This window comes from Bombyx mori, chromosome 20 (genome assembly GCF_030269925.1).
Source record: "Bombyx mori chromosome 20, ASM3026992v2".
Taxonomy (NCBI): Eukaryota; Metazoa; Arthropoda; class Insecta; order Lepidoptera; family Bombycidae; genus Bombyx; species Bombyx mori.
The window spans coordinates 2783189-2806255 of record NC_085126.1 but is presented as its reverse complement, the minus strand read 5'-3'; the positions used below and the strand labels follow the sequence as shown (position 1 = coordinate 2806255).

Below are 23067 nucleotides of genomic sequence, written 5' to 3'. Positions count from 1 at the left end.
ATCCGGCTATGGAATGAGTTCCCCTCCACGGTGTTTCCCGAGCGCTATGACAAGTCCTTCTTCAAACGAGGCTTGTGGAGAGTATTAAACGGTAGGCAGCGGCTCGGCTCTGCCCCTGGCATTGCTGAAGTCCATGGGCGACGGTAACCACTCACCATCAGGTGGGCCGTATGCTCGTCTGCCTACAAGGGCAATAAAAAATAAAAAAAAGAGTCAGTCAATAAGATATTGACGCTGTATACTCTATGGTGTTCAATTTTGTCCTGAGCACGTGGGCTAACGTTGACCATCACAAGTTAGCTTACGTCAATGCCATTTAAAAACAAACGGATAAAATTATTAGTTACTAGCCATACTCGCCCACTTCGCCCACTTCGCTGTGCATTTAAAATTAACATTATTATCTATTGTCATTATTATTAGGGAGTCCAACACTCATATAAATATTAGCCTATCCATTAATTACGTATATTTTCTACACGGATACCAAGTTTCAAGTCAATCGGATGCATGGTTCAGTAGTTATAACGGAACATCCGTAAAAGCCACTGTAGATTTATATATTACTTAAGTTTAGATTATTATAAAGTACTCCTCTAATTGCATATGCCCATTTTGAAATTCTTAGCTTACATTAAAAGCATTAGGCATGTTATCATAATCATGACACAAGTTACAAAAAAAAAAATGCAGGTAGAAAGAAAAAAACATTAATTTGACAAATTCTTTATTTTTATAACATTCGCACTCGCAGCGATAACAATTGTTTAATTACAAAGCTTGGAATGTTTGAATCGTATCTTTATAGTCATAAGATCGGATATCGACTGACAATTAAACAGAATCTGTATCAGCTTTTAAGTCGTTTTTATAGTATCTTCAAGTCTTATAATTATTATTTTTTGCTTAGATGGGTGCACGAGCTCACAGCCCACCTGATGTTAAGTGGTTACTGGAACCCATAGACATCTACAACGTAAATGCGCCACCCACCATGAGATATAAGTGCTAAGGTCTCAAGAATAGTTACAACGACTGCCCCACCATTCAAACCGAAACTCATTACTGCTTCACGGCAGAAATAGGCAGGGTGGTGGTACCTACCCGCGCGGACTCTCAACAGGTCCTACCACCAGTAAAATAAAAACATCTGAAAATCTGGCGAAATCGTGCAACTTTAGCAACCTTTAAATTTACTGATAACGAATATACATCAAATCGTGACGTCAAAATAATTGATTTCGCCCAGAGTTTATGAATACTCGATCACATACCGACTTACACGACATTACCAGAATAATCGACTACCTTACGGCACGTGTTACCTTAGATCAAAGTAACAAAAACAAACTGCTTGTCCTTCAGAACGAAACGTTGACACATAAAAAATGAACACTAATTAAGCAATTACATAACTTAAAATAAATTATTTATTGAAAAAAATATAAAAAGCTTTTACTTTGAATCAAAAATTCAATAAACTAAATCAAAAATTCTGATAATGAAGGAATGCTTTCATGGTCTTTACCAGAAGACAAACAGGCTTGGCTCAGATTCCTTCCTGAAGTAACAACGCTTTAAAAGCAGAGCAAGGCTTTAAAAGAAATATAAAAACAATTTTTTTTTCTTAAATATATGAATTACATACTTTTTCAAATACGTCATGCTTTAATGAATTACTTCACATTTTAGCCATATTAGTACTTATGTGTAAGAGGACAAGAAAATGTGATGTGTTGTTATAATTTCAGATCTGTTTCTTGTTTTTACTCTTACCAGTGAATATATCCAACCCGTCGGATCAGCAACTCGCCTCACACCCCATGTTACTTCAGGAGAAATCTCAGAGTACAATCTCAGACTATGTTTGTAAACTCGATCGATCCTTTTTGTTAAACAAATACGCACTGTGACTAAATAAAAACTTAAATTGACTTTTTACGGAACATTCAACTAGTCTGATATTTCATTTTAATTAATAACCACGCTTTTGCTACAACTACGTAATTGATTATTTAATTTTTTTACTAAAACCTTGAGAACTATTTTTCATTTTACTATCAGTCCCAATTTATTAATACTATATTTAAATACGTTTTTCTTTATTGGCGTTCACTTATATGTTATTGCGAATGCAAAATAATTTCGGAATTAATATTAATGTCATGGCTCGGACATCACGGAATTTAATACAAAAATGTCCAGAATATTCTCAGTGTTTTTTGTGATCTTTACGAGATGAAATAGATGATCCAAGCAACTTGACTCACAAGTCTATATTGAGCGATTTTCGTATTAAATATGTAGCAGTATCCATTTTTGTTACTCGAAATATCCATTCAATGTCCTCAATTAATCTTGAGCTTAAATTAGAACGTTTATAACTTTACTCTAATCATTATACAAAGAAACGATTGTAGAAGCTTAAAAGTTCATCAAAAGTTCATCAGTCTAGTTGAAATAATTAGGAACTCTTAGATTTCATATCCTGTGCTTATAAATGAATTTCGCACTAATCCTATTATGTTGCAACATTATACAATATCAATTTTTATAGACATAAACCGATTTTCATCTTAAGTAGATTTTAAGGAAACCTCCGCTTTCTGAAAGATTTTGAAAATCAAATACGTCCTTAGTTTAAATTTCGCACACACTTTTTGCACGCTTATTATCCTCAAAAGTTTTTAAGATTCGAAACTTGAATAGATGCAATGCTTGATTACTACCAAATAAAAAATACTATTAATTCCTTATAATTTTAGTCGTTCTTGTCCTATTTGAACAGAAATCAACTTCGTAACGTTTTGTACTACCACTATTTAACTTAAAATACTTTTGTATAACACATACCTATGAACAACACATAATTATATGGTAATAACAAATAAGCGAAAGGTATATTTAGATGACACGATCTTTAACTACAAGAATGGTGATTACGTATGAAAACTAAGATTTACTACTGAACGGTCGAATGACTACTTGAACGGTCGAAGGTCACTTGAACATCTTATATAAGAACGGTCAATTATTATTCGTTCTTTTTCGTCTTTTTGTATTTCTGTCTTTTCAGAAGTCAAAAAATGTACCGCGTCGCTGCTGGTTACGTACGCCCTCGTTCCATTTATTTTCGAATTATTTTCAAATGTCTGTCTTAGTCTATCTATGTCTAGTCATTATAGGTTTTATGTCCTGTCAAAGAGGTTGCACGCCACGACAACTACTATAGCTAAAATCTAAGATAAGAGACTAATGAAAAGTTGATGAACTTCAAACGCTTGACTTAAAACAAACTAAATCCACAACATTTTCCTACAGCACACGAACTCAGTTTAACACAACAACTAACATTTTTAAAGACAATAACAAGTGGAATTTAAGTTCGAAGCAATTAAAAAGAAACTCAGCTAGTCAAAGACGGAATATTATTAAATATGCGGACGGTACCAGTGGACTAAGAAGCTGTGCTTTAAAACTATGTCTATTAATATCTTAACTCTTTATTATGGCTTTTAATTTGTTGCTAGATAATCCTATTTTCATGGGCACTTCCTAAAAATAAATTAGCCTGATAAGAGCAGCTTTAGGCTTAACACGCCCTCAAATTCGTATGAAGAGAGATTCAAATTATTTATTGGAACGAAGTTCCTTATCGCGCGTTGTGAAAGGGGGCTAGACGGAAAAAATTCTTACGAAAAGTTGTCACGACACTTTTTAGATCCGTCATTCTGACCAATCAACGTGTAGGCGCTTATCGCGTGACATTGCTCGTATCCGATTGGTCCGCGTAATGAGTAAAGTTTCTCGAGATAGCGTTTCAACAATAGTAATTTAGTTCATAGTATTGTTTTTTTCTTCTTCATAATGCCGTAATTTATTATTATAACTTAAAAAAAATAATACAATTCCTTCACTAATTAATCGAAAGGAACTTCGTTCCATCCGGGTGTCCCTGGACACCTCTGAAGTTTTTTAGTTCTAAATTTTATTAAGTACTAGACGCTGTCAGCTAAACAGTTGTTCAAAGCACCTAACAAGTGGAGCTCATGAGTTCTCTAACAGAAATAGACGAGGCAGCGACAAACGTCCGTGCGGGCTCACAGTTCGCCTTGCCATAGCGAATTACGGAAATTTATAATTTTTCTGGACTTCTTTTCTTATTACACGGCGTTATTTTATATATTTACGTAAATACTACACTACTGTAAAAATAATTTAACACTAAAAACTTTAACGAGATCAATTTGAATATTTCATTTATATTAATTATGGCTAATGTCATTCAAATCATTAATCACTAAATAAAACTTAAAATTCACACAACTAACCGAACACAAACCAGCGCTTCTCTCTAAGACAGTGATTCTCAACCACTGTTCCGCGGCACTTTTGTGTGCCGCCAAATTTCAAAAGTGTGCCGCCAAATTTTGCGAATATATAATAATGTTAATATTATTAAATTATATCATTTTAAAAGAAACATATTTTAAACATGAATATATATTTAAATCCACAAAAAAAATATTATAGTATATTTTAGTTTATTTCGTATATTCAAATTTTTTGATAAACTATTTATGCAGAGTGTTGTAGTAAGTAAATAATTTTTATCTTTTTTTTTTGTGTGCCGCCAAATTTTGAAATCGTTAAATATGTGCCGCAACAAAAAAAAGGTTGAGAATCACTGCTCTAAGAGAATACATCAACATAAAACGTATTGTATATTGACGATATAATTAAACTGAGCATTCGTATTATAACTCGAAACAAATCGATGTAAAATGAATTTAAGAAGTGTTAGTCAATCGTGGATTCCTGGGACACTGCATAAGATGCCGTTGCCAGGGCAGATCCCGGGCCAGCACGTTCGTGAGGCAGTACGGGCATTTCCACTCGTCCATGCCAAGCGCTGTCGAGATAAAATACTCTAACAATATCTCGACGTCAAGGCCAAAGGATTAGCGATGCCAGCTATTTCGAATCGTTTGAAATTTTATAAATTTTATTAAAGTCCAAAAAAAAATTTTTTTTATATTGCTTAGGTTAGTGGACGAGCTCACAGCCCACCTGTTGTTAAGTGATTACTGGAGCCCATAGACATCTACGACGTAAATGCGCCACCCACCTTGAGATATAAGTTCTAAGGTCTCAAGTATAGTTACAACGGCTGCACCACCCTTCAAACCGAAACGCTTTACTGCTTCACGGCAGAAATAGGCAGGGCGGTGGTACCTACCCGTGCGGACTCACAAGAGGTCCTACCACCAGTAAGATTCAAGAATAAGCTAAACAATTACACAAACATGCGTGGATTGTTCTGGAATTAATCACAGTATTTCCTGAGCGGATACGTACTTATTCAAACGAAGCTTAGGAGAAGTCTAAAGTAAGCAGAGGCTAGCTGATATCCATGTCCAACGACAGCCACTCACCAGTAGATGACTCTCTTATCCCTAGTGTCAATAAAAAACTTGATCTTTTTTAATTGCTAGGTGGAAGAGCTCACGTTCTATCCGGTCCCTGCCCCACCCATTTAAGAAATAAAAAAAATTAACAAAAATCTACTTACGGTAACAATTAACATGATAGTCACTGTCTTCTACCCTCAACGCGGCGCCACATTTCTGACAAACCTTCCAGCTGCCCTCGCTCATTGTGCACTCCTCTGGAACATTAAGCAGTTAAGTGAAGTGAGTGAAACAGGAGATCGCCCTCAAAAATAGCAAACCAAACTAACAACTATTCAAACCTAACAAATTAAATATATCTTATATCCTCTCGACTCTAATCAGGATATTAGAGCGAAATGATAATATCATTGTATTATCATCGGCTCTTGATGCGTGTAATGACTTTCAAAGATTCCGTTACATAAAAACATGATGAATACGAATCTAATAAAAGCCTGTTGAAATTTGTCATTACATTAATGCCATTTTACTTAGAGGTTAAGGACTGGAGTCGAAAAAAGTGAAGGTGACTTAGCTTTGGAGCTCCTAAGAAGTCATACAGTAACCTATATGTACAGTTATTTATATGGGTATATCCCTGCCTAAGTTCCTCTACTCTCCCTAACATTTCGAGTACTGATGGTAGAGCATCAGTTCTGGCTACTTTTTTTTATTTTTCTTTTCTTCTATTTTTCTGCGAGGCTATTTCAGTTTCTCTTAGACGTGTAGGTGAGCTCACTGGGCTCAAACCGGAGTATTGCTAACACTGACCCTAGCAAGAGCAGTGCTTCGCAGAATCTACCACCAGATCGGAAATGCGACCCACTGATAAGATCAGGCGAGAAACTCAGTGGGCTGTATCAGCTCTGTACGCTCTCGTCTGACTCTCTAAGATTCAAAAATGACTTACCCAACAAATGATTGTGCAGAGTCCTGGCCTCCAACGCGACTCTACAATGTGGGCACCGCGCTAGCACTACGCAGCGCCTCCAATAGTGGGACTCAAGGGCTTCTGCTCTCACTCTCCTGCCGCACCAAGTGCATGTGGTGCTAAAAACCATTTTTATTGCTTAAATGGGTGGATGACCGCACAGCCCTCCCTGGTGTAAAGTGGTTACTGGAGCCTATAGACGTCTACAACGTAAATGCGCCACCCACCTTGAAATATAAGTTCTAAGGCCTCAGTATAGTTACAACGGCTGCCCCACCCTTCAAACCGAAACGTGTCACAGCTTCACGGCAGAAATAGGCAGGGCGGTGGTACCTACCCGTGCGGACTCACAAGAGGTCCTACCACCAGTAAATTTATCATTTCCCACCACCGCATCTAAAATTACTAACCACAAAGCCAAATCTTTACCAAAAGTGGCCTCTCTTGTGTTTGATATTCTTGCATAGGCGGGAGAAAACGCTTACAACCCAATTGATGTTTAAGACATGTGATCGAAGTCTCCAAGGCAAAGTATAATCAAGCTGCTTTCAGACTACTTTATACTATAGTGCCGTATAGTATAGCAATCTATACTTAGCCAATAATATATAGTGCAGTAAACAATGTATGGCACGCGATATTTTTGTGCTATGAGCTATATACTATATGCTATATCATAGCGTAGTCTGAAAGCGGCTTCATTAAGCCACGCTTTAAACTGGACTGCATTAAGGTTTTTTGGCAAAAGTAGGCAAAATGCTACCCGTGGGGATTCGCAAGACGACCACTAGTCACAAGATATGGAATGAGCTCCCCTCCACGGTGTTTTCCGAGCGCTATGACATGTCCTTCTTCAAACGAGATTTGTGGAGAGTGTTAAGTGGTAGGCAGCGGCTTGACTCTGCCCCTGGCATTGCCGAAGTCCATAGGCGACGGTAACCACTCACCATCAGGTGGGCCGTATGCTCGTCTGCCTACAATGGCAATAAAAAAAAGTTCCGATATTTCATAAAAGATTAGGCATTCCGTATTTCAGGAACCCAAACTAGGGTCTTTTGTATTATGCGTGTACAGTTTTATTATTACTAGCTTTTGGCCGCGACTTCGTCCGCGTGGAATAGTTACTTTGGCATAACGCTAAATTTTACCCGTGACTTCATTTACAGCACTCAGGATTAGAACTTCATTACTGAACCGGTAGATGGCGTTGAAGAAGCTAGATTTTGAGATTTTTTGACAAAATTTTTTTTAATTTTTTGTAGAAAATATTTTTTTTCTTCTTAATAATAAGTATCCTATGTTACTCCTAATACCTCCAAGAAGATGTGTACAAAGTTTCATGATGATCGGTTGAGTAGTTTTCGCGTGAAAGCGTAGCAAACAAACTTACATTCACATTTATATATTAGTAGGGATATTATATCGAGTGATGAAAGGTTATTTCTTTTCAGGAACATTTCGCTTAATACGCGACATTTATCCTTGTCATTAAAGATGCGTTTTATGTGGCATCAGCATCAACAGCTCGATGTTTTTAATTGAACTTCAATTAAGTTTACTCCACTGAAATAGCTGAAGAAGAAGTTGTTTCGTTATGATAATTTTTCCTAATTTTGAAACTTTAAATGGCTCCTCCTGTAAAGTTGCTCTATACAAATAACCTTCTACCCAAACCCATCAAGGATTAAAGTGACAGCATACTCACTGTAGACCAACACCATCCGGTACAGCGTCACACACGTCTCCGCCTTCATAACCCTCGTAATGATCACCGTGCACTTGTTGTCTTCTACCTGAATTAATACACGAAAAAAAACCCATAAAAACTCTTCGTGAGAATTTCAAAGCTAATTAAAGATTCCAGACATGCTTTAAACTAACAAATACTAGATTTAATCCCTAGCTTTGCTGTTTCTTCGCTATGATGTATCTTTCTTCAATAACTGTAAGGCTTAAGATAAACAGTTAACTGGTTAAGCCCTTACTGCTTCTCGCCTTCATAGACAAAACCCATCATCAGGTGCACAACCAGATATCTGTCTTTGACAACTATAGCTCTCAGACACAACCAACTGAGTTCCTCACCGGATCTTCTCAGTGGGTCGCGTTTCCGATCCGGTGGTAGATTCTGCGAAGCACTGCTCTTGTTAGGGTTCGTGTTAGCAACGTCGTCAGGTTTGAGCCCCGTGAGCTCACCTACTAGTTAAGGTTACGCTGAAATAGCCTGTGAAGGCTCTCAGCTAGGTAGGAAAGAAAAAAAAAACTATAGACAATCTCCTTAGGTGTCCTAGGCCTGATAAAGGCATGAGGAGTAAGTATTATGGGAATTTTGGCCACGGGTACTGATGGATACCGTCATCTCTGCCACAAAGAAATTGCCCCGTTGTTCGAATTAAATTGATATTTTAATTGTGTTTCATTTGGACTGCGGTATTAAAAGGTATCAAAATGTCTACCTTAATAACAGTGAATTAAGATATAACATTGAATGGAAACTTACCTGGGCTATAATACCCACTCTCATCCATCTGACTACCCTCGTCTAAGTGCATATTCCTGATTGCTCCAACCAGCTTTGGAGAATCTAGAACTTCTCTATAATAATCCGCTTTCACTTTTGGAGAGTCCAAACTTCGGCAATCCGAGTCACACCGTAGTTCGTTCCTGGACATTTGGGGAGAGTCCGTGGGTAACGAATCCATGCTTCTCACATCATTCTTGGATGTTTTGGGAGATCCCAAGCTGGGGGAATCTCTGTAGTCCAAATGCAGCGGCTCGTAAACCGTGATGGGTCGCTCTTTAAGCTGAAGTTTGGACGGTTCGTGGTCGTAATGGATCATCGAGTGTCGATTCTCTGCGTTCCGATTGGTCCGACGGTAGACAACTTGACTTTGACTGTCCGTCGCGTTCAGACTTGGATTTTCTTGGAAATGCACCTTAAATATTAAGATATTGAGCTGTATTACTTACATTATTTTTACTTTGGTATTTTTTCACGGAAATATGGTGTGATGCAGTATGATCTTTTGTTACTTTGTCAATCTATTGTATCTTCAAATACCTAATTACTATACTATATTAAGAGCACAGCTGAAAAGATATAGTTACAACACTAGTCCATGAATAAATCTTCTTTAGGCTTAAGGAAGATTTATTCATGGACTACCAAGACTTCTTTATTTCTTCCATAAATAAATCTTTAATTAATTAAGATTTAATTTATTTAATCTTTATTTATTTAATTAAAAATTCTTTGTTCATTCTTTCTTCCATTTAGTAGGCAGCGGCTTGGATCTTCCCCTGGAATTGATGAAGTCCATGGCCGACAGTAACCACTCACCATCATGTGGGTCGTATGTTCGTCTGCCTACAAGGGCAAGAAAAAAAAACTCTGAATTCCCATTATTTTACAGATGATTGAAAATTTCTCGAATCACCCATCAGTTTCCGTATACAAATTAATATTTAGAAATACTTGAAATATAAAATTACTTTATCTATATATTAATACGTGAAGCAAAAACTTTGTATCCCTTTTTACGAAAATTTCGCGGACGGAGGAGTATGAAATTTTCCACACTTATAGAGAACATAGAGAAGAAGTGCACAATGCTAATATTTTTTTTAAATAATGCATAAAAGTTCATTAAATCAATAAAGAAAACATTACACACACTACATATTGTGTATTTGACGCACACACGCATGCATACTATTTATTGTAAAACTTTTTTTGACGTCTGTGGTCAAATTAAGAATAGATTAAGGGCGGATTCGACCAAACTTAAATTTAAACTCGAGTAACTATACGAGGAATAACCTATTCCATGATTTTAATCTCGAGTAAATTCATAGTCGTTTTTCCACGTATACTTGCGCTAGGAATAACAATACGCGAATAGCAGAGTGAATGGTGAACAAAAATAAAACCCGGCAAATAAATGTTGTTGTTCAACGGCATAGTGTAAGAGCATACAAATCGTCAACTCGATTTTGCCGTATTTTAGTGTGAAAAAGTAGCTGTTGTGTAAGATATCCAGCTGTCAAACGTATTATTTTTATTTCTTGTTTGTTTGAGGGAATTGTCAAGTTTTGTCGTGTGGTTTTATCTTTTTTCGTTTAAACGTTGCATTCAGACTATTAATAATCATTTAGTGCATTGCGTTGACTTGAAATTAAAACAGAATAAATATTTATGAAATGACAGAAATCAGATGTTGGACTGACAGACGCCATTAATTTATTCTAGGAATAGCTCCGTTATTCCGTGCGAAACGGCGGTATAGTAACAATTCCCGAATAGGCCCACTATTCTTAGAATTGTAGTTGGTAAAACGTAAAATTGATTTACTCTCGATTAACTGACGAGTTATTCTAAGAATAAGATTTACTCTTGTTTGGTCGAATCGACCCTAAATATTGTTGTTGTTCTTTATTAATATTTTTTTATAGTGTAGTCTTGGCGAAATTTGTGATTATAGAAGTATAAAATACAATCATAATAGTGTACAAACTTACAATTCCAATTAATTATAGTCGAATTTCAACTACTGCGGGACCTCTAGTACGAGTAGTAATACAAATATAGAAACTGGTTTGAAACCGACTTGCCATATTAGGACATCAAAGCTAAGCTAATTTTCAACATTGTCATTAGAATATGATTATTCACGACAGTCAGAATATTACAGTTACAATTATTTACTCTAGTAGAACCTCTTGTGAGTCTGCACGGGTAGGAAGCACCACCTTACCTATTTCTGCCGTGAAGCAGTAATACGTTTCGGTTAGAAGGGCAGGGCAGCCGTTGTAACTAACTATACTTGAAACCTTAAACTTAAATTAAATTTGAATTTGAACTTAAATTTCAAGGTAGGTGGCGCATTTACGTTTTAGATGTCTATGGGCTCCAGTGATCACTGAAAACCAGGTGGGCTGTGAGCTCGTCCACCCATATAAGGAATAAAAAATAAAAAACTCATATTTACCTTTTCGGCAACGGAGGCTGATGACCGCGGTGAGTGCTTCGGACTGACTGCGCTATCCAGCCTCAACTTATTATAGCCTGGAGAACTACAAGAGTCCTTGGACGTCAATCGACTGGGAGCGTATCTTTTCGTTGGCGACTTTTTAAGGCTGCTCCTTACTTTGTTGGTATAACTCCCGCTGACGCTAGATGGAGCTAGCGTACTGCCGCTAGCGTTGGACGCCATGGACTTGAGGCTGTACGAGGAAGTAGCTCCGATTGATGACGTCATTCCTAGGGAGTTGGTCATTCCGCTAGTTGCGCTTCGACTAGACGGAGTGATGCTCGTTGTATCTTCTTTATCGATTGTTTGGTCTGTCAGTATTTGTTCCTCTGTTGGTGCCTGGTTTAGAATCCTCTGGAATGTTGTCGAAATAAAATCCATTTCAGTTAACATTCCTAAATTTAGTGAGTAGCGTCCAAATATTGGACTGTCGGCGTACAAATAGTGGACTGCCAACAGACCGCCATACTTTTTCGGTAATTTAGATTTACTATTTCTAATACATTTAAAACTGTGTATAATCATATTTACAGTGGACGAACTGTATGAAATGAATGAGTTCGTGTTAGCAACAACGTCAGGTTTGAGTCCCGTGAGCTCACCTACTCGCCTGGTTACGCTGACATAGCCTCTCAAAGCTAGGTAGGAAAAAAAAGGCCAAAGCGGCACGACCTCTTTCGCCCAACCCTATCCATCCACGTAAACAGCTGACCTGCATATCAATCTTGTCGAACTGCTGGAACAGATGCCGGTAGATGAGGTTCCGTCGCGTGACGTTGTCGTCGGGCGGCAGTTGCGCGCGCACCAGCCGCGGGGAGCGCGAGTAGGCGGCGAGGAGGATGCGCTCCGCCGCCGCGCGCACCGACCCCGCCGCGTGCTGCGCCCCCGCCGCCCCGCACTCCGCCACCCGCCGCACGGTCAGACCGCTGATTGACCAATTTTATCTATTACAAGCTTTTGCCCGCGACTCCGTCCGCGTGGAATACTTACTTTGGCATAACGGTAAATTTTACCCCCACTTCATTTACGTAGAAAGTGAAAATATTTTTGAATTTTATAGAATGTTAAGGAAGCTATTTAAACCCCTATTTTGAAACATTCTTTATTGGTGCTCGACTTGTATTGGTTTTACCGTGATTTTATATAGCCTATAGCCTTCCTCGATAAATGGGCTATCTAACACTGAAAAATAGGCAGAATTATGGTATTCATCTAGTGTAAAGCGACTACCAAATATCTCCACACACACCAAAGACTCAACCGGAAAGAATATAGGCTTTTCCAGCTTTAAAAACGGAATCTCGCAGCAAAAATAGGCAGAATGGTGGTACCTACCCGCGTGAGCTTACAAAACATTTAGTACTAGTAAACGCTATTTGGCGATGATAGTATAATGTTATTCTCAGATAACCCTGGTAACCAGGTAAACCTGATCACCTGGTAACCCAGATAATTCTCAGATACTGGTAGTAGGACCTCTTGTGAGTCCGCACGGGTAGGTACCACCACCCTGCCTATTTCTGTCGTGAAGCAGTAATGCGTTTCGGTTTGAAGGGTGGGGTAGCCGTTGTAACTATACTGAGACCTTAGAACTTATATCTCAAGGTGGATGGCGTATTTACGTCGTAGATGTGTATGGGCTCCAGTATCCACTTAACACCAGGTGGGCTGTGAGCTCGTCTACCCATCTAAGCATTAAAAAAAACCCTACTGCATATTTTCCGGTCAATCTTTTACGATACCTACGCGAAGAGTTGGACGGAAGAGAGCGTTGCTTTTCTAAACCGACAACAAAGAAACTCTAACCATTTCGAAGTTAATACTAACTCCCTTCTAACCGCAGTAACGAATAAATTAACCCACAGACACAGCCCACTGAGTTTCTCACGGGATCTTCTCAGTGGGTCGCGTTTCCGATCCCGTGGTAGATTCTGCGATGCACGGCTCTTGCTACGGTTAATGTTAGCAACGTCGTCAGGTTTGAGCCCCGTGAGCTTCACCTATTAGTTCGGTGAATCTAGAATAACCCCTCGAGGTTACTAGAATAGGATAAAAAAAAAAGCAAACGATTCATTTTTAAAATCTAATAAAGAATAAATAATTCGCAGCTATATATGATTTGATTAGTGAGGGAATCTTTATCCAACACAACTGACCCCGGACGTGGCTTCGTTTGGGTGGGTGGGTCATTTACATCGTCATGTCTAAGACTCTAAGCTAACTAGGAGGTCCGTCACTACGTTTTTTTTTATTGCCCTTGTAGGCGGACGAGCATATGGCCCACCTGATGGTGAGAGGTTACCATCGCCCATGGACTTCAGCAATGCCAGGGGCAGAGCCAAGCTGCTGCCTACAAACGTTCACACATCTAGTAAAATTATAAAAGCACAAATAACGTACACATATAAATATTGTGGTATCATTGTGTAACTAATTTTATCTACCACCCACGTATTAGTAGATAACCTATAGATACTATATATGGAAACAGTTTGTGATGATAGCTAATTTTAATACCGTTATTTCCACTAGCGTTTGTGTGGGGATATAGCTCAGTGGTAGAGCAATCGACTGCAGATCGATAGGCCCCCGGTTCAAACCCGGGTGTCCCCTGTTTCGGTTTAATCGGAATTATCCTTTTTCGCAAATTTATGAATAATTTTTCAAATCATTACATTTTTTTTGTATTTAATATTGACATTATTGGATGGAAATAATTTAGTTTGCTTCATATGCTTACCTGTTCTTGTCAGTGGATATGCCGTGGGTCAGTATGAGTTGTTCCAGCATCTGTAGACGGGAGAGGGCCAGTCGTGGATGCATAGAGGCCGCCACTGGACGGACTAACTGCTGAGGTATGATGTGGAGGGCTCTGAAAGCCTTTGTTTGTTAGTCTTGTCTTGTGCGTTTTCTTTTATTGCTTAGATGGGTGGACGAGCTTACAGCCCACCTGGTGTTAAGCGGTTACCGGAGCTCATAGACATCTACAAAATAAATGCCGCCACCTACCTTGGACTGGTGATAGGACCTTTGGACTGGTAGTAGGACCTTGGACTGGTGGTAGGACCTCTTGCAAGTCCGCGCGGGTGGGTACCACCGCCCTGCCTATTTCTGCCGTGAAGCAGTAATGCGTTTCGGTTTGAAGGGTGGGGCAGCCGTTGTAACTATACTTGAGACCTTAGAACTTATATCCCAAGGTGGATGACGCATTTACGTTGTAGATGTCTATGGGTTCCAGTAACAACTTAACACCAGGTGAGCTGTAAACTCGTGCACCCATTTAAGCAATAAAAAAATATTACGCATATTCCTTTTTTTGTACACTACTGTTATAATAAAAATATGTTTCATTTGAGTAATTTGATAAGTCCTTTAAGCATAACAGAAAGAATTACAAAAATCCATCTACATTTAAGGAAAGAATTAAGATTCCGTGCACACTAAAACTAAAAAAAAACGGTAGGCAGCGGCTTGGCTCTGCTCCTGGGATTTCTGACCTCCATCAACCACGGTAACCACTTCCAATCAGGTAGGGCCGTATGCTCGTCTGCCTATACGGCAAAACAAAAAACAATCAATAAGGTACTTTTTTTTTTTTCAAAGAAACCTTTAGCAATTTGTACAAAATATTACGGTTTTACATAACAATAAAACCGATATTATGTGCCGAGAAGGAAAACATACAGCATTGCATTATGAAGAAGCAGTGTGTACTTAGCTTAGATTCCTTGTCTATGTCCAACCATAGACCGTCAATTTAGTTCCATCTTTAGCCGCTAGGTGCTGCCAACAAGTATAAAGGGAGCGCAGCCATCTTTGATCTTCATAGTCTTCACCAGGAAGAACTTCCTGCAATGCTGTATGTTTTCCTTCTCGGCACATAATATCGGTTTTATTGTTATGTAAAACCGTAATATTGATGTGCCTTTGGAAAACATACAGCATTGTATTATGAAGACGTGTTTGTTATCTGCTGGTGAAATTATTAAGCACAACGCTATGATGAAATAGGTAAAGCCATAATAAAATTATGAAGCGCAATGATAATGTTCATAATTTATATAATTATTAAATCGAAAAAACAGTTGTTAACTTCCATGTTAATTCAATAATTAAAAAATATTTATAAGTTTGTAATAAACATTTTATCTTGTATATACAAGAAAATGTATAAATTGTATAAATGATGTATATACATCATGTAGAAGTAAATGTGTTGAAAAAAAGAATCGTGAGGATCTTTACGAAGCTCTATTATTCGGCAATAATTATTGTAAACGTTTGGATGATTTGCAATTGCCTCTAGAAAGTATTTCGTCCATTGGTTCATTATCAATCCCTCTCAGAGGCTACTGCTGATCTACAACTTCTTAGAGATGCGTTGATGCCATTACCTCGTAAGGTTGAACGAAGACCAGTTTCCAATTACAGTACGGGATGCCGCTTTTGTGACAACACACATAGTTAGAAAAAAGTCCTTACGAATCTTACCGGGCATGTCTTTAGTTTCATGTTTAGAAAGCACTGATGCAGATTATTGACGAAAATGGATTTCAATTTTAGACCCAAAGACTGGTATCAGAAATATGTTTTTCTCTGTTATCAAAGAAACTGTCTTTGGAAATGTTGAGCAAAGTAAGGTCATTAACTCTGCGTCCCGTAGCCAGCAACATGGTTGTTGGTGTCCTTCAAGCTACATTGAAGCGTGATGTGGTGGCTGGGTTTGAAGAAAACCAGTTTAGAACTATTCTCGGATCTCATGTGAATGGGACTACACTTAGTAAAATTGTAATAAGTAGTTGAATTTTGTTTAGCTATTCCGATGGCTTTTTTAAAATAGCAATTTTTTATTAGAGAGCTTGAGAATGTTTGCTGTCCTACATGTATTTCGCCCACAGAAAGTCGACAGCGCTGCTTTATGATGCAGAAGGATTGTTTTATAGGCAAAATTTTCTTTTTGGAAAAGAAAGAATTTGGCAACATCTGCAGACTTAGGATCAATTTTAAAACTGTAGGACCATATGCACCATCTTCTAGTTGCTGGTAAGTATGCTGACAAAGTGGATTGACACCAGCTAATTTTCAATAAATCTTCTCCTGTTTAGACCAGTCTATTATTTGTACAACCTCCCCCCCCCCCCCCCCTTCTAAGCTTTCAGGGTTAATGTTTAACCTGTGGAGGCGGCAGGTTTTGGATTTCGTGCGAGTTATCTAGCGTTCGGGATCTGAGGGCTTGGAAACCCAAATGATTTCGCTCAGTCTGGGAACACTACCAGGTAGGTTCCCTAGACACTGTTGAAGTGAGTCAGTACTTTGGGGAGAAGGTTGAGAGGAGGAATTCTCCATGCTAGTTGCATCCTCTACGGTCTGCTGAAGGTATCCAATCTTGGTCGGCGAATGGGTTTATATCCGGATGACCCCACTTTCGAAAAACTTTTGTGGTCGCTTGTGGTAAAAAATGCCATTTCGCAGGTTGATTTCCTCGTGATAGCCTGTCGGCTATGATGTTGTATCTCCCCGAGAGATAAGCTGACAGTTATCTTGAACTTATCGCTTAGGTTTAAAAATCGAAAGGTCAACGTTAGTGAAATACTTTCAGATTCATTTTGATTGTCACTACCATTGCAAATAGCTCTTTTGTGGGTGAGCCGTTTCTGTTGTTGAGCTGACCATAGACAGGACGTTAATATTTTGTCTGATTGTAACCCCTACCCATGTCCGAAGCTTCCGTTGCCAGGAAATGGTTGGTTTTGGGTCTCGGCAATGTTTGACATGTGGCTCCGCGTCAGCACTGCATTTGTAACCCCTACACATGTCCGAAGCTTCCGTTGCCAGGAAATGGTTGGTTTTGTGTATCGGCAATGTCTAACATGTGGCTCCGCGTCAGCACTGCATTTAATTGTTAACACATGCAGGATGGCCTGTTTTTTACCCCTTTTCTTGAAACTTCGCAAGAAAATTTGCAAGTTAGCATAGATTGATGTAATTCCGTCAGAGTTTGAGCTAGGATGTTGTTGAGTGGCCACTTCATTTCTCGCAATTTTCCATCGAATCCCTAGACATGTCATCTCTTGAACCAGTGTACTAATTGATTTTTTGTAAGGCTGACTTGGCAGCCCAAATAATCCAAGAGCTTTACAGCTTATGTGGCCTGAAGACTCAACTTGGACTTCTTTTGATGGACCTGGTGGGATTTGCTAGGTGGGATAACACTCAACATCTCTTTGCACGCAACGTTTCCGCGACCGAGCATGCTATGCAAGCAAAAAAGGTGTATTTGTCTTCATGGACCAAGAAAAAGTCGCGTAGGTAGGTTAACATTTGACTTCCCTATGAACGTAAGGTCTTCGCGACCGAGCATGCTATGGGAGCAAAAACGTTTATTTGTCTTGGTGAAACAAGATCATGTCGTGTAAGTAAGCTAGCACTTCGATTTTGCACGCAATGCCTCCGCGACCGAGCATGCTGTGGAAGCAAAAAGGTGTATTTGTCTTCAAGGACCAAGAGAAAGTCGCGTAGGTACGTTAACATTTGACTTCCCTATGTACGTAAGGTCTCCGCGACCGAGCATGCTATGGGAACAAAAACGTTTATTTGTCTTGGTGAAACAAGATTAAGTCGTGTAGGTAAGCTAGCACTCGACTTTGCACGCAATATCTCCGCGACCGAGCACCCTATATAATGGAAATTGACATGCCAGCCCAGATAATCCAAAACCTTCACAGCTTCTGCAGCCTGAAGTTTCAACTTGGATTTGTTTTGGTCGACCAAAAGGAAGTCGTCTAGTAGACACTAGCACTCGAGTTCCCTTTGCACGCAAGGTCTCTGCGACCCAGCATGTTATGGAAGCAAAAAAGGTTAATCCAAAAGCTTCACAGCTTCTGCAGCCTGAAGTTTCAACTTGGATTTGTCTTGGTCGACCAAAAAGGAAGTCGTCTAGTAGACACTAGCACTCGAGTTCCCTTTGCACGCAAGGTCTCTGCGACCCGCATGTTATAGAAGCAAAAAGGTGTGGCTCTGAAGCCAGACCGAAGGGTAGGCATGTCATTTCATACTAACTCATAAGAAGGTACCGATTCCTTCCTGGAGGTACTGATACTGGTACCTTGGTACTGATCCTCAAGAAGTATCGACGAAATTTTGCGACTGATACTAGAAAAATATTCGTGAGAAATGTTCAATTCTATCATCCAGTCCCCTGGGTGGAGAAAGTTTGGTACCTAGGTGTCCGAAAACAGTTAGGTGTTTTATCTTTACGACCTTGTTCAACTCTCGAAGATCGAAAATTGGACGCATTGATCCGTCGCTTTTCTTCCGCAGAAAAAGGTAGTTTTTTTTTTTGTTTTTTTTTTTTTTTTTACGGTATTTGGTAACCATACATGGTTTACAAATTATTACAATTTTGGTGGCACTCAGTGCCTCCCGTCGGTGTCTTCAATTGCCCCCCCTCTGGATTGTGCCAGATGTTACGGACTATGATTGTATATAATGTTTGGCTTACCTTTTGTACGAGATCGTGACAAATAGGATTGTAGCCCTCCGAGGGACTGAATAGATTTCAATTTATCAAATTATCAAACAAAAATTCCTCAATGAGTGGTGCGTTGGCAACAGGATACTTTGTTAGAGACCACGGAAATTAAACTTTGACGTCTTATTTCTATACATACGGCCCTTTTTTCCGTATACAATTTAAAACGCTTTTTACGGGTAACTTGTACGACGGAGACGATTTGTCAAAGTTTTCAGTAATTATGTTACAAAGATTATTAGTTTAAATCTGTTGTGTTTTTGTCAAAATTTCCGTATTGACGAGATCAATTTGTTTACAACAATTTTCGTTACATTCAATTGTTACACACAGTTGATGCATTATTAGATTTACAACGTCACTGACCTGGTGGGATAACGAGCCGATTCGAAGATCGACCGTTACCTTTGAATCCCGTCGTTTCTTACGCAGAGACTCCTTTTGTTCTTTTTCGCTTGATGAGCTGTTCGAACGCGAGGCGTCTCCATCGCGTCTCGCCTGGACATCTTCCCTCTCGGAAATTATGGAGCTTGACTCAACATCACCTCCAACAGATGACGCGTGATTCATGGCGTCCGATGATAGGATTGGTAAATAATACTCGTAATGATTGCAAAATAACACTCATAGAAACACAAAATAAATATTTTTTGCAATTAATAAGAAGACGAATAAATATTTGTGGACTTGCGACTTCACAGTACGAAAGTACACAACGCTATATGAAGATCAAAGATGGCTGCGCTCCCTTTATACTTGCTGGCAGCACCTAGCGGCTAAAGATGGAACTAAATTGACTGTCTATGGTTGGACATAGACAAGGAATCTAAGCTAAGTACACACTGCTTCTTCATAATACAATGCTGTATGTTTTCCAAAGGCACATCAATATGTGAAAAAATGAGTTGGGCACTAAAAGAGTTGAAAATACCGAATACCTGACTTGCGGGCAGTCCGCCACGGTGAGGACGGTGTGCTGCGCGGTGGAGTGCACCCTGGGCGCCGGGTCCCCGCACGCGCGCAGCAGTTCCGGCAACAGCTTCTCCAGACACCGCCCCACCTCCGCCGAACACACCCTGGGACGACACGATAAAACGATTCCTTGTAATATATTTGAATTGTAATATAAATTATTTTTTATCGTGAATTAAAATACATTAAGTCCGCCGTTGTACCTTTGTGCATGAAGTGGAACAAATAAATATTTATTTGTTTGTTTGTTTGTTTTTGTAATTATATTTGTTTGTTTTATTGGTTTGTTTGTTTTTTGTAATTGAATATGCAATTTCGAAAAGGGCACATGTCTCATACTTTGTCAAAGACGTTTTTTCATATACATGTAATTTTGAGGCTTACCTACACCCATTTTATAAAATAATTCCAGTAATTTTCAATTGCTAATTAACACTAAAATATATCTCAAAAGTTAATATTTTAAATTTTACACTGCTTTAGAAAATAATCAGTTTTTTTTTCATTTCCTGAACATTTTACATTTTCAGAGATGTGCCCTTTTCGAAATTGCATATTCAATTATATTTGTGTTTTTGTTTGTTTGTTTGTTTGTTCATTTATTTATTCATTCAAATTCATGCACAAACACAGCATAAACTGTAAAAAAATAACTGCGTATTTTTATTTATGAGATACCATACCTGTCCGGTACGAAATCCTTGAACAGAACTCTGACAACTTCATTGGCCTGACTGTACACGGAAAAGACTTTATCTCTCAAAGCTCTTTGCAGCAAGATGGCGGCCGCCCTCGCGGTTTTGTTCGGAGAAGTCTTGGTGCTTCCGTTCGACGGCGAAGTTAGTTCTGCTCTGAGACGATTCAGACCCTCCTCCTTGTCCAAGTAGTTCTTGGAGAAGAACTTCTCTACCTTGAATGTAGTAGTGACATTTGAGCTTTTGTTCAATTTCAAAAGAGTAGTACAGATATTGTATAATCATGTCTTGAGTAGCATTTTGTAAATACAATATAGTTATGTTTAATTTACAGTATAGTATACAGTCCCCAATTTTCGGTTTGAACATTTTTTTTTTCTTTATCTTGCAATCAGTCAGCTAGACTATGAGCAGATGTGTTGAGAGCTGTTAGGCGGTCACCATATCTATCAAGACTTCGGATTTGTCGCCTTTTAAGCCTATTTATTAGGTCCGGTGTGGTTAGTTGCGTGGCAAGCTGCGAGTGCGGTTTGAACAATAACAATATTTAGTAACAAAATTAGATCTATAAGCTATATCTTCCTATAATCTAACCCATTTAAGGCTCGATAAGCCGTCTACCTAACTACAGGAACAAACAGGACCTATAATATATAGGAACATTGATTCTCTTAAATATCAGGATGAATTAGGTATACTGTGTACAGCTGTGGAATTACCAGAGGGTATCCGAATATAAGTATAGGTAGAGCTGCTTGCTTCCTCTCCCTCTCATTGAGCTTGTGAGAGACACGGGACGGTAGAGGCGCGCTACTCCCGCTGCCCTCCTCCTCGCGAGCCTCCCGGAGATACTCGTTGGTATGAGAACTGAAGGTTGCCACAATGGAATATGTCATCACCGTCATCCATATATAACCTCTTTTTTGCAAATCCAATCCACGTTTTAACATGCGAATTCTTAGCTTCTTAGTTAAACGGGCCGATATTTAAATTCTTAAATACTTTTTTTTGGGATAACCTTGAAACGAAAGATCCTTTCCGAGCGCGTGATATTGCTCGGTAGACCGACAGTCCGAATGTTGTTGTTCGGAACTTGTAGGTATATATGCAAGCTTATCTCGAAAATGTCGTAAGCGTGATTCAGGCATCTGTCAAATATGTTGTATGATAGCTACCGCCACAATTAGTATCGGGTCCCTAATAATCTGATTCACATTAATCCTCATGAAATTTACGAGCGAAGATCGAGATTCCATTGCACTTACAAAGGATGTACGATGTAATCGTGGTGGTAGGACCTGGTGGTAGGACCTCTTGTGAGTACGCACGGGTGGGTACCACCACCCTGCCTATTTCTGCCGTGAAGCAGTAATGCGTTTCGGTTTGAAGGGTGGGGCAGCCCTCGTTACTATACTTGACACCTTAGAACTTGTATCTCAAGGTGGGTGGCGCATTTACGTTGTGGATGTCTATGGGCTCCAGTAACCACTTAACACCAGGTGGGCTGTGAGCTCGTCCACCCATCTAAGCAATAAAAAAAAACATAAGATAAGCGATCCCGTCTTAATTTTAAAACGGGCATGACTGCAAGAGCAGACGTCTTCCATAAGAATATTCTTGAAATCAGATATCTTTTTTTATTATTAAATAAAGGTAAACTCATGTGCTATAACAAAACCCTTTTTCAAATAAGATTTGAAAATATTCCCAGAAGGTAAGCAACAGCTTGTAATTGCTCCGATTACCGGGACGATGTCCATGGGTGATCTAAAATTTACAAAATTGGTTGACGTCATTCAATCGTGTTTGATATTTGAGCACGAAACTCCTGCACGTAGCTCCTGCGACTCTATCCCGGAATAAATCTTAAAACCTAATTTATACCTATATTTATTTATAATATAATTTATTTATTTATCAATTATCAATACAAAGTCAGGCTTACAGTTTGCACTAAAACGCCTAACTCGTTAATATAAGAAACATTATTAAAATTATTGAGTATTATTGTTATGCTAATGCTATGCTATATGTAGTCGGATAAGAGCATTAAGACGAACTTACTGCCTTAGGGCCGGCAGCAGGCGTTCTTCGTAAGCATCGAAGGTAGATCTGGGGCCAGCACTCTTGTTTCTCCTCCTTACCAAGGTACCTGCGAGGGATAGGTTATTCAGGATGTTTCGAAAACAACTTGGTCGCTATCGGATCAGATCAGATTTTACTGGTGGTACCTCTTGTGAGTCCGCACGGGTAGGTCCCACCGCGCCTATTTCTGCCGCGAAGCAGTAATGTGTTTCTGTTTGAAGGGTGGGGCACCCGTTGTAACTATACTGAGACCTTAGAACTTATATCACAAGGTGGGTTCAGTGGTGGGGTCTAGTAACCACTTAACACCAGGTGGGCTGTGAACTCGTCCACCCATCTAAGCAATAAAAAAATAAAGTCCCATAAGTTT

General features: G+C 39.1%; 1 protein-coding gene and 1 non-coding gene across 3 annotated transcripts in view; one reads left to right on the top strand and one right to left on the bottom strand.

The window, feature by feature from the left end:
• Nucleotides 1-710: 710 nt before the first annotated feature.
• LOC101744969 (centrosomal protein of 104 kDa) overlaps nt 711-23067 on the bottom strand; it is a 40573-nt gene continuing 18216 nt past the window's right edge. For both annotated transcript variants that reach the window (XM_012695313.4, XM_038018071.2), the window contains 12 exons: nt 22677-22764; nt 21332-21479; nt 20601-20827; nt 19884-20021; nt 14155-14286; nt 12127-12340; nt 11373-11768; nt 8885-9320; nt 8090-8177; nt 6364-6503; nt 5573-5668; nt 711-4912 (listed from right to left, as the gene is read on the bottom strand). In XM_012695313.4, coding sequence (XP_012550767.2) covers nt 4791-4912; nt 5573-5668; nt 6364-6503; nt 8090-8177; nt 8885-9320; nt 11373-11768; nt 12127-12340; nt 14155-14286; nt 19884-20021; nt 20601-20827; nt 21332-21479; nt 22677-22764 — 2225 coding nt within the window. In that variant the 3' untranslated portion in view covers nt 711-4790. The remainder of the gene's footprint in view (nt 4913-5572; nt 5669-6363; nt 6504-8089; nt 8178-8884; nt 9321-11372; nt 11769-12126; nt 12341-14154; nt 14287-19883; nt 20022-20600; nt 20828-21331; nt 21480-22676; nt 22765-23067) is intronic.
• TRNAC-GCA (transfer RNA cysteine (anticodon GCA)) lies at nt 13956-14027 on the top strand. The gene has a single exon. It is a non-coding gene; the product is annotated as a tRNA-Cys (tRNA).